The sequence below is a fragment of the Punica granatum genome, chromosome 4, assembly GCF_007655135.1.
Source record: "Punica granatum isolate Tunisia-2019 chromosome 4, ASM765513v2, whole genome shotgun sequence".
In the NCBI taxonomy this organism is placed as follows: Eukaryota; Viridiplantae; Streptophyta; class Magnoliopsida; order Myrtales; family Lythraceae; genus Punica; species Punica granatum.
This window is the reverse complement of record NC_045130.1, coordinates 21,880-34,411: the sequence shown is the minus strand read 5'-3', so window position 1 is coordinate 34,411 and position 12,532 is coordinate 21,880. Positions and strand designations below refer to the sequence as shown.

The following is a 12,532-nucleotide window of genomic DNA, read 5'->3' as shown; positions in this document are numbered from 1 at the left end:
CAGAATTGCAGGGACTTGGAGCTCCCTCAAATATGAGGAGACCGAATCACATACGTTTCATTTTTAATTATTATTATTATTGTTGTTGTTATTATTATTATTTCCCTTTTTAGCGGCTTCTTTTCAAGGTTCTTTATCCTTCTGACATCTTCCCTATTTGTGCCAAAATACAAGTGTATATTTTTAGATTTTTTAATTATATTTTCCTATTTAATTTGATTCTTAAAATATTTGTATATATTTTCGGTCTTATCCACTTATCAAAAATAAAATATTCGGTCATGTGCATTAAGTAATAGGAACGTATCACAAAGAACATCAATGATCAAACTCCCATGGAACTTTTTTCAAGTAATGTTCACGTAAATGTTTATTTAATATTTATATTTAATCAATTTATCCTAAAACTCTCCAAGTCAAGGCTTTATTTGGGAGTGCTGTTACTAAAATAAAAGTGTTAAAATATAATTTTTGAAAAAGTGCTAATTTCATAATAAATAAAAGTGTTTGAAAGGTAATAATTTAAAGAGAAATCATTCAATGTGATTACTAATAATTTGGTCCATCAAATTTTTTTACCACCAATATGGTCCTTCAATGATCATTCCATTGAACAAATTAGTCTTCCGCGAAAGGGATCGTCAAAAATTGCTTACGTGCTGTTAACCCCGTTAAATAATTGCTAAAGAATTTTAAAAATAAAAAATAAATTTTTTTCATACATGATGATAATACGCAGGGGAGAGACTAGAGAGGGATCGGTGGGCCGCCCCCCACTGGCAACTTCCCCACCTCCGGCGAACGGAGGTCGCCGCCGGGGCCTCACCACAGGTTTGCCGGCACCTTCTATCCCTTTCCGCTACTAAGTCACTGGGTTACGACAACGGTGAAGGAGAGAAGCACAAGCAGAAGCGGCGGCCATGGGGTCGATCCGCTATCCAGGCGAGTTGACTGAGTAAAGCATTGACGAGTTCCAGAGATAGATCTCGCTCATGACGAGTCGCACTCCTGTAGAAGGAGCTCTCGGACCAATTCCCCTCGATCGCTTAAGCAGAACCTCATCAGGAAGTTCGAAGCTCTCAAGTACAAGCTCCGAGCGCTCGACCAGCAGACTCATCGTCCTCGACCAGCAGACTCATCGTCCTCGACAAGCACGCAACGACCATCGATGGCAGCGTGGATTTGGCGCTCAAGAAAGTCGAGAGGAGCATGGAAGTCCCGCTCAGCTCCCTCGAGCGTGTCTCCGAGGCTGATTCGGAGGACTTTCCTGGCGAGGCCGATGACAAGGATAGCCTGCTGGCAAGGCTGCAGTCTTTTTGCCTGAAGATGGACACGAAAGAGTTCTGGAGCTTCGTCACCAGTAAGAAGGAGCTGGACCTTCTGAGGGAGAAGATGCATCTCGCTCTGGTGGGCTATGTTGATCGATGCTGGTGGAGAAGGCGAACGCCTTCTAAACGTGTCTCCGTCCGAGGTTGATCGACCGCTGGAGGCTGCTGGCGTCCCCATCGACTTCCCGTGGGGAGGGGCAGGTCGGCATTTTTTTACTTTTAATTTTTTTTTTGTATTTTAAAAATTTTCATCGCATAATATATATCGTATTAATTCTACAATCTAGCATGATATTTTAAAATTTTTTCATGACATAACACAACAAGTAATTATTTTACCACATAACACAAAATTTTAAAATTTTTTCACCGCATAGCATTACGTTAGTTTCGTCAATTTGTTTGTGTTATATGGTGAAATTATTGCTTGTTGTGTTATGTCATAAAAATTTCAAAATATTGCGCTGAATAGTTGATCCGCTGTGAATATATATAGATAAGCGCGAATTCTACTAACAAGTGCACTGGGTTTGATCAAGTAATATAGTGATGAATAAAGTGTCGATCCCACGAGAATTAATTAAGTACTAAACCTATATTAGATTCTATTATTATCTAGGCAATCAAATTGAGAGAATTAGCTAATTAATTACTAATCAACCTAAATTGTCACAAAGAGCGGAAAGAAAATTATATGAAAATATATCAATTGAAAGTGGGAAAAACAAAATCCACCCTAGTTTCACTAATCAGATTGCCATCATATTATATAGATTAATAGCTATGTGGTTATTGAAGTGAGTTTATCAAGCCTTTAAAATTAAAGTCTTAAATCCCTAATTAATCAATCAGCTCCTGCATCTCTAATTAATAGTGGACTCTAAATTACAATCATGCACTTTGCAGTGCTATGATTGTCTAATGTCCTAAATTAATTATCCCTAATGTCTTAGCGAATAACTAACAAGAAACATTGCATTAATCCCTGGATAATATCTAATTAAACTAATTAACGCAGCTTCCGCATTTAACTAATTAGTCTAATAAAGAATTCATACCAAACTCTATATCAACTCCCGTATCAATAGTGTTTCTAACAATTATAACCAATTAAGAATAAAATTGAAATTATAGGAATTTCAATCATGATTCATCCACACATCTATTAATCTTAAAACATGGCGACAATCATCATATTAGCTACCTAGGGTTTCATCATATTCCCACAAGAGAAGCTTGGAACATCATGGAATTGAAAACACAATTATAATTCAAATGAGTCATCGCAATAAAATTCATATTCAGCAGTAAACTCAAGATATTGAATCCTAAAACAAAAACCCAATAATTCTTTTAAGGAATAGTCGCTTCCACAATTCTTCGCTTTAAATCAATTGATCCCGGTGACGGCTTCAGACAAGATTTTTTTCAAAAACTCTTTAGATTAAAAGAATGGTGAAAGATGGCTCCTCCCCCCAGGGTTTCCTACTCTTGTTATAAGGAGTATTTATATCCAAAACAAAAAAAGATTTCCGAAAGATATAGGTTGACTCCAAATTGCGCAAAACTCCTCAATATTGCTTGTAATTCCATCTAAGTCCTCAAAGACCTACAATATCAAATTACACATAATTAAGCATCAACTTCTTATAATTTCTATAAAATTAATAATAATTTAACATGAATTGCACAATAAAATATAAGTATAATGTGCCCTTATCAATAGTGAAATTAATACGATATGTGCTATGTGATAAATTTTTTTTAAAATATCGTGTTATATATTGATACTAACCCTTTCAAAAATTAATTTAACGAAGTTAATATATTGTCACGGTTATTTTAACGAAAGACCAATTTATTTGGTGAAATGAACATTGGAGGATCTTATTGGTGGCAAAATTCTTTCGCGGACCAAATTATTGGTAATCTCATCTTTCGATGATCAAATTGAATGTTTTTAAAATTAATATTTAAAATAGATAATAAGTAGAAGTAATTTTTATAAGCGTGTCAGCTTGCGGGAAAATATTAGTTTTCAACCGTTAAAAGCACACTATAATTTTAAAATAGTTTATCAAACATTGCTTTAACTTGAAAATCAACAAAAAAAAACACTTATATAACCGCTACCGCACTGGACTACGAACTGATTGAAGAAATCACGTTTCCAATTATCAAAATTAATTAAATCATGATTTTGAAATTATTTACTAAATGTTACTTCCGCTTAAAAATCAATAGAAAAAGCACTTGTGCTATCAGCACTCCCAAACAAATCCTTAGATACATGAATATTTTCTTTGTCGAAAAGATACATACATATATGAGATGTAGCAGGGTGTTAGAGTGCGATTGAATTTAGAGTTGAGTTGAGTTGAATTTTAGTTTTAATTAGTTTGTAATGATTATATTGTTGAATTATAAGAAAAAGTGTAAAAAAATAATAAATAATTGAGAGAAAGTAATGATTAAGTAATAATTGTATTGTTGAATTGTGAAAAAGTAATGAATAGTTGCGCGCCTTTCCTCTTAAAAATTAAATTGCCTTGTTCCCCCCCTTAAAAATAAAAAAAATCATGATTGTGATGTTGAATTGAAGGTAAGTAGAGTTGAGTTGAAAATTTTTTAAAAAACAAACTCAACCTTAGATGTGGATACATGTTGAAAAGATGTGCCTTGGAGGATCTCTTGGATTATTCTGATTTTGTAATTTCTCTTTTCTTCAGCATTTTGTCATGTATTCTTTCTGTAATTAATGAATCCTCGTTACATTTTTGAGAAAATAAAACTAGCAGGGTGTTACCCCGGAAAAAAAAAAAAGAAACTGGATGAAAGTAAAAGATGTAGAAAAGGTTATTAAATTTGAGAAAAAAATTCAGGTAACGAGGAATTATCTGAGAAGATAAGAGGAAGAGGAACGAGTCCCGAAATTTCTCTCATCCACATCCCATAATTTATTTTCCCCTTTTTTTCGGTCTGTCTGTCGTCATTGCCTCATTGGCGTTTGGGGCAGAACGTGACCGCGTTCATCAAAGTATTCGTCTTCGTCATCATCAGCATCGATTCCTTGGCATTTCTGCTGCATCACGAGGATCATCGTCATCGATTCCTTGCCATTCTGCTGTATCACGAAGATCGGCAAGGAGCGGGTGAAGGGTGGAGGATGAGTGGGTATAATAAAGGAGCGGTCAGGACGAGAACGCGTGTTGGGAAATACGAGCTGGGAAAGACGGTTGGTGAGGGCAGCTTTGCCAAAGTCAAGATCGCAAAAAATTTGGAGTCCGGTGACGTCTTCGCCATCAAAATCCTCGACCTTAATCATGTTCTCCGGCACAAGATGGTCGAGCAGGTCTCAACTATCGTTTAATATTTATATATACATATATATTTTTATTATAAAAGGTCAAAAGACAAGGAAGGAAGGAAGAAAGGGGGAAAATCTGGGGACGGCTCGAGCATAGGATTGAATAAAGGATCATATATAATTCGATAAAGCTAACATATCCCCGTCGGCTGGGCTTGCAGTGCCATTTGCAAACCTTCCGTACGAGAGATGAGTTCTTATAAATTTTTAAGAACCGCTAGCTGATGCATCCGTCTGATCTAATGTTTGTTTCTCATCGGTATCTTTCGCTGGTTGGTAGATATAAGGCTGTGGAGAAAGAGCGAGACAGATACCAGAAATTCCTTTAAAGAATACAATACATATACAGATTGGGCAGGGCCCCTCCCACTTTTTTTTTTTTTTGTTACGAGGGAGTGCTTATGGTATAGTACAATAATATAATTAATAAAGGTAAATAATAATCACTTGTGTCACTGCATCAAATTCCTTTTGTTAGCGTACTAATTTAGCTTAAGCAGTGCACCTCTGAAACGAACGGTTAACTGCTCAACTCTGTCCCAACCGTGCATTTCTTGATCCCTTTTGTTTTTGGCAGATTAAAAGAGAAATTTCGACTATGAAGCTAATCAAGCATCCAAATGTCATCAAAATTTTTGAGGTATCATACTTCCCCGTTTTCAGACAGACTCAGTCTCTTCCGTTTATTAGATCATAGCAAGCTAGGGATGGGATGTTCTCTGCGGGTTTACATGGAGCATAAACTCATTGTTCAAGTTTTTCTTCGTCAGTTACTGATTCAGGTTGACCCATGATCTTCATCTCCTTGGTCCTAATAAGCTGAGTCCTTTGTTGGTCCATAAATTAGAATGACATCTGCTTGGCATACTTGTTCACTAACTGAATTGCACTACTTCAGGATTTAGAGTCATCAGATATACAAGCTCGCATAATGTCTTCGCTCTTGTTCTGTGCATAGGTTATGGCCAGCAAAACAAAAATCTACATTGTCCTTGAGTTTGTTGATGGTGGAGAGCTCTTCGACAAAATAGTAAACAGCTGCTTTGAGCATGTTTTCCTTTTATCATATATACTTATATTATATATGTATTTATCATGCTTTACCCAGTTTCTTCTGCTGTGTCTTCTCTTGCAAAGAGACTTTCCCATGTTTCATCATTACATCATCTACTCCCAGGCCAAGAGTGGAAGACTCAAAGAAGAGGAAGCCAGGAGATATTTTCAGCAACTAATCAATGCTGTAGATTACTGCCACAGTAGAGGTGTTTATCACAGAGATTTGAAGGTTGGTAAACTTCTTCGTCCCATTGCGGTATGACTCGAGCTGAATCGTTTTGAGGTGTAGATGAGACTCCTAACACCTTTTGCATTTTCTCCAGCCCGAGAATCTCCTCCTGGACTCCTATGGAGTTCTCAAAGTTTCAGATTTTGGATTAAGTACATTCTCTCAGCAAGTGCAGGTGAGTGTGTCTCTGCCTGGGTGATTAGCATTTGGTTTTTGGACTTATCCTTTATTGAGTCCGGAAGAGGTTATTTTGCATTTGGGTGGGGATTACTTTTCGGACACACTGCAAGCTACAGAATGTCTCTCTGGTCCTTAGTTTCCTCCTCTTAGACTGTGGCAAGCACTTGAGCTTAACCAATTTCCAGGCCCAGTCACCAACTTAGCTTCTAGATGTCTAAGCTGTACAGTCTTCCTTTTTGTTTCTTGTGTGGATGAGAACTCTGGGGATGCAGTTCATAAGTAGCAACACTGATATCTCGATAAATAATTGTCTTCATTGGCCTCCAGTCCTGAGGTATAGACAAGTATGGGTTAATTTTACCAGATGCTCCTTTTTTTTATTTATATTATTTTTATGGTTTGTCTAGATACCAGAACCTTATATATAAGTGAAAATGGGATCATGGTCTTCGAAGATAATGCTTAACTCGGAATATGCTTTGCTGGGTTTGTTTTGGTTTGATTCGATGAAGTTGTCATCTAGCAAGCTCACTCATGTAATACTACCAATTTATTCAGTACAATATTGCAAGCGACTGAGCAAATCTAGCGAGACTCAGGCAACGAAGAAATTTTGCTGCACTTCAAGGGAGTTAGAGAACTTGCTCTTCAATGCATTCCTGCTTTTGGACTGACATACTTATTTATATTTTCTTCGATCATCAAGAAAAAGCTATTCCTTAATTGTTTTGACTAAATTGTAATACTATGTACCATCAATATCGTTGTATTATCTGCTGAATTCATCAACAGTGCAACTCAATGATCTTGTCTCAGGAACGTCTCATAGGATATTCACATGTCAGATCTTTATGGGATCTTGGCTTCTGTTATTTTGTTGCCAAGATTGAATTGCTGACCTCTTAGACTTCCACTCTTTCTTTGGTGTACTAACTAGTTACTGGCATGGTACGTGCCCTTTTTTTTTGGGGGGGGCCTCATAGTCCTTCCAGGTTGAGTCATCCATATCCATATTGTTATACATGATGATTCTCTACATATTTGATGTCTTTATCTTTGAATGGTATCTCATGGCAACCCCGAGCATGAGACTTATGACTCTCTCCTTTTTAGAACTGCTTAATGGTTCCTAATAATAGGAGACCAGTAATTGGAATTGTCTGTGTGTTAATTTATGACAAAGCTATCACTTACATGTCTTATTTAGGAGGATGGGCTGCTGCACACTGCATGTGGAACACCAAATTATGTTGCCCCTGAGGTATTTATCTTTTCCTGAATATCGTGACGGACTACTCTTCTCATGCTTGTTGTATACAGGATTTTCATTCTCTTTTTATCAGGTGTTGGATGACAAAGGTTATGATGGTAAAGCATCAGATGTATGGTCCTGTGGTGTAATTTTGTTTGTACTTATGGCTGGGTACTTGCCTTTTGATGAACCAAATCTCATTGCTTTGTATAGAAAGGTAAATAATCAAATTTTTACTCCTGATAAGATAATTTGAATTATATTGACATGTTGACAAAATTTTCAGATCTGTAAAGCTGATTTCGCAAGTCCTCCATGGTTTTCAGCTGGCGCTAAGAAACTCATCACACGTATTCTTGACCCAAATCCCCTTACAGTGAGCACCAGTATTATTTTTAGCCATGCAGTACTTCCATTTATACCATTAATATCCAATATTATTTCGTCATCTATGAGGCTAGTGAGCTAGCATATCGCCTAAGATTTATAAGAGGTTATTATTGTTAATCTACAGCGGATAACCATTCCTGAAATTCTTGAAGACGAATGGTTCAAGAAAGGGTACAAGCCACCGCAGTTTGAGCAGGAGGAGGATGTGAACCTTGATGATGTTGATGCTGTTTTTAATTACTCACAGGTTAGAAATTGATAGTTTGTATCATTTTAATGATGGCAGTGGCTTGCAAATACCCGTATCACGTATTAAATTTCATAGTCGTGACAACTAGACATTGGTTGCTTTGATTTGCATCCTTAGTGTTTCTTACTAGCAAGGGGCTGAAATTAATATTTCTCATCCACTGGCCTCTTCGATCTGCAGGTTCATCTTGTAACTGAAAAGAAAGAGAAACCGGAGTCAATGAATGCTTTTGAGCTCATATCCAGATGTCAGGGGCTGAATCTTGAAAACTTGTTCGAGAAACAGGTCTAAGCTTACTCCCTCCATTTGTCTTTTGGAGCAAGTTGCAATATTCTAGTACTTTCTTACTATGTGGTAATCAGAGGGGTCTTTCTAATTAATTAGTGTATGATCCTCAGTCTTGGAAGAATATCTAGTAAATACTCGCCATTGCTTAGGATCCTGATGATTCAGAAAGGGCGAGTGAGTTGGAAAGAACTGTGCTACAGAAAGCAATGTCTTTATTTTGATTCTGTTTGAGCGCACACAAACCCCCCCCCCCCCCCCCCCCCCCCCCCCCCCTTCCATATGTAGGTTATTAACCCACTGAAATTTTGAAGATATAGGATTCTTTCTTCTATTCCTGAAAGTCTATTTTCAAGATCTTTTCATATGCTTATTATGGTTATTTTTATTCTAGGGCCTGGTTAAGCGAGAAACCCGGTTCACCTCCCAAAGATCACCTAACGAGATTATGTCTAAAATTGAGGAAGCTGCAAAACCTTTGGGCTTTAATGTCCATAAAAGAAACTACAAGGTACTTTTTGGGCATGGTATTGATACTCTGATAAGTTTCTCCCCATTATATAAATGGTAGGGGTTTAATCTATTTAATTATCAGATGAAGCTACGAGGTGACAAAACAGGACGGAAAGGTCATCTTTCTGTAGCTACGGAGGTACTTGTTTCCTTCTTTTTCATTGTTATTGTTTTTGTAAACAGATTATTTTTTAGGTCATATATCTGTAAAGAGTGAAGAATAATGAGTAACTGTTTCAGGGATTGCGTTTCCTGTATTTTTAGGGTTCAACTTATCCTCTTCCCTCTCTTATGGGGCTCTGCGAATCCTATTAAATCGCACATTGAGATTCAGAAAACATAACACACGTTCTCTTGACTCATTCCACATTTAGTTTATTAAAGTAAACTTCTTTATTGGAAGAAAATTGTTTCAGAATTTCAGAATTGACCTAGTTAGTTTTCAATTCCAAGCTTATTACGGAAGATAGATGTACTTCTCTGACATGTGCTTTACCTAAGCCATTTCTCTAAGCTCACCTTCATTTGATAGTTGTTCAAATATCTTAACTAAACCATTTAAACCATATGGATCAATTGAAATAAGGGTGGAGTGAACATTTTCTTTTTTTCCTTTTGTTTGTGATACGGGGAAGCATCTCTTAGGGAGTTCTATGATGTGAAACCTTGGACCCATGCTATGACACCCTCCCCTTGTCCAAAGATTTAGTGACAATCAAATCCCAGACCAAGGTGCTGTCTTTCCGAGGAGGCGAGCACAACAGGCACTATGCTAGTCAGCAATTTTTGACGAAATCAGAAAACTGATCTGTTCCTCCCTGTCAGGTCTTTGAAGTAGCCCCATCTCTCCACATGGTGGAGCTAAGGAAAACTGGTGGTGACACTCTGGAGTTTCATAAGGCATGCTTATTTCAGTTCTTGTTTTTTATGATATTCCGGGAAAAGGATGCAGGTGATAAATGTGGACGTTTAGGGCTCATTTGGGAGTTTTCTTTTACGCTGGGTTTGGGAGTCTTCTTAGCAGCTGCCCTCTGTTTCTTTTCCCGCAAAATAAAAAGCTTTGTAACATGCTGGCTATGGTGTTTTCATAACTGTGGACAATGCTGTGGCTGCTCTGATTGGTGAAAATAATATTCCAAACTTCCCAATGTACCAGAGTGGTGGCCACAATGTTCTCCACATCTTGCATTTGAAGGACAGACTGAAAATTGATGGGTGAAAGTAATTTTCCAAACAAGTTTTCTAGAAAAAGTGTGAGCATTTTCTAGAAACTATACTGTGTGCTGGCTCTTGAAAATGAAAATCAGTTAGCAATCCCAAAAACCGTCCACCTTTTCTTTTCCTTCTTCCTGTTGTCTTGACAAGAAGCAAAAGTTCCAGCCATTTCTTATATGTTTTGGTACATATATTTAGCAACACTATTCTGACGTTGACTTCTGGACCATGTGGCAGTTTTACAAGACTTTCTCCTCAGGATTAAAAGATATCGTCTGGAAATCTGATGAAAATGCTGAACAATTTTAGGTCATTTCCTAACCTCAAATCTCCTCTCTTGGACACACGTGCATTCATGCACACATGTATACAGTAAAACGCAGCACTTACATATAGGAGATGGATTACATCACTTGTGCTTCTCGTGTGTTGCAGGTTGCAAAGAATGTGGCTCTCCGTGGATTACTCTGATTTGGCCTGGGTCATTCGACTTATATGTGAGTACTGAGCACTACACGTTATTTGTTGAATCATTAGATAGTCTGATCAAATATCTAGAATTACACTTGTCTCCGCAGCTTGTGCTTGCTTATTTTAAACTAAGTTTCTTTTTTTAATCATATTTTTGCCACTTGTTACTTAAAATCATAGATCTGTAACCTATAGTCTTCAACGTGCAGCATTTTTACAGTTTTTCAGGCTGAAGATCCTCCATTAGAACCAGGAAGCCGATTTTCTTTTCCTACTTTGGCATAACAGCAAGATAAATGTGCACCTAGACTACACTGTTTATTGAATTCCTAGGACTAAAGAAGGGATCGCTTGAAGTCGAAAACACTGGACTAGCATTTTTAGTGCCCAGCATATCCATGTGAAACTTAATTGTGGTAGAGATGAGTTTGTGGCTGGAGGCCTTTGGTTCTGTGAGACGTCCTAATGCTCATTCGCAGTGCATTGTATTGGTTGTTTGGGTGAAAGTGTACATCGTTTTGGGCGTCGTGCAAGCATGTAGCAAACAAATCGTGGGGGATCGCATAATTCACTGTTATTAGATCTAGGCGATGTCGGGGTGTTGACTTAATGAGTCCCTCATTGTTTACATTGCAGATGCTGAGAAGACGGATCTGAGGATTTGTGAATTCAGGAAGATTGACTGGAAAATGAGCTCCCGACCTCTTGGTTCTCCTGCCACATTCCTCGGGGTGCGGCATCTCTTTCCTTTGACCCGGGATTGTAGATCAGTTGATGCAACTGTTTATGATTCCCTAGATCAACGTGACAAGTGACAGAACTAATGAGTTATGCAATTCATTATTAGTCAATTCGGTTTTCTACCATGAAATAACAAATCCGAATCAGGGTTAACCTTATCACCCATACCCAACTGTTAACTGTTAGGTTGTGTTTGATTACAACTTTAAGTGCTTAAAATTTATTTACAAGGAAGTTATATGGGAAAATGAATATGAGAGAGAGATGAAAGATAATCGTCGAATTTATTTAATTATTAAGTTAAAAATCACTTAATGAGTAGGGGAAAAAATTGATATTATAAAATAAGTCATTTTTCATTTATTGATGTTATTTTTCCTCAAAATATTTTTTCATTCTTATTATTCATTCCCTCTTTCTATACATTTCTTTCTTTAATTTTAATTTTTACACACTTAATTTATCAAACATCACCTTACTATTTAACTGACAATATCCATTTAATGTGGAAAAAGAGTAAATGAAATTATAGTCTGGGAAGAAAATCTCAAATGAGTATTCGCTGATGCCGGGATTGATATTCAAATGGGTAGTATTTGGGGATAATTTTTTCCCAGTGATTTAACTTGAAAAAGGAAACTATTGAGGATTTGCTATAGGTAATAGGACTTAACAAGTCACATATTTTAATAGCCCTATTACTGTTAAATTATTGGTACACTAGCTGGCTCATTTCATTTCATGTAATGAGTTAACATGTGGGAAGATATTATAGTAGATTGAGCTTGGAAAGGGGACGAGAGATAGAGAGGAGAGCAGCCTATCCCTTCCCACACCATAAAATGCCTATCACCACGGCCATGTCAGCAACCTATTCTAATCCTCTCATCATCACCAAAACGAGTGGCTGTCACGCTCCCCACTTCATATATCCCAACAAATAAGTGCTGAGGGGGCAAAAAAAAAAAAGAGTATGGAAAAGGAACAAAAAGTAGAAAAACGAAAAGACCGACAGAAAAGAGACATCTTATTTTATTTACGGAACAGGCACAATATTCTAGTATATTAAAATAAATATTGCGAAAAATTTCATTATGAGAATTATATTTGAAATCTCTTAATTATCAGGTAAAAGTGAGTGTAATTGAAACTATGATTGTTTTAGACCAAAAGAAGAAAGATAGCTTTTCGACAATGTAAAATTCTTTTTCAAAGAGATTATTAGATGAAAAATCACGTTACACATAAAATTTAT

The 12,532-nt window shown here is 36.9% G+C and overlaps 1 protein-coding gene across 5 annotated transcripts; it reads left to right on the top strand.

Moving 5' to 3' along the window:
• The first annotated feature begins 1,390 nt into the window (after positions 1–1,390).
• LOC116206021 (CBL-interacting serine/threonine-protein kinase 9-like) lies at positions 1,391–12,246 on the top strand. Of its 5 annotated transcripts, none has more exons than XM_031538746.1 (16): positions 1,391–1,529; positions 5,273–5,335; positions 5,654–5,725; positions 5,873–5,980; positions 6,075–6,155; positions 7,368–7,421; positions 7,504–7,629; positions 7,699–7,788; positions 7,927–8,049; positions 8,233–8,337; positions 8,732–8,848; positions 8,933–8,989; positions 9,676–9,750; positions 10,303–10,374; positions 10,501–10,562; positions 11,173–12,246. In XM_031538746.1, the coding sequence occupies exons 2-14, from the start codon at positions 5,294–5,296 to the stop codon at positions 10,372–10,374; spliced, it is 1,122 nt and encodes a 373-aa protein (XP_031394606.1). In that variant the 5' UTR covers positions 1,391–1,529; positions 5,273–5,293; the 3' UTR covers positions 10,501–10,562; positions 11,173–12,246. The 5 variants fall into 5 exon arrangements, with proteins under 5 accessions (XP_031394606.1, XP_031394607.1, XP_031394603.1 ...); XM_031538743.1 differs by lacking the exon at positions 1,391–1,529 and adding an exon at positions 4,231–4,680; XM_031538747.1 differs by lacking the exon at positions 5,654–5,725.
• The last annotated feature ends 286 nt before the right edge of the window (positions 12,247–12,532 follow it).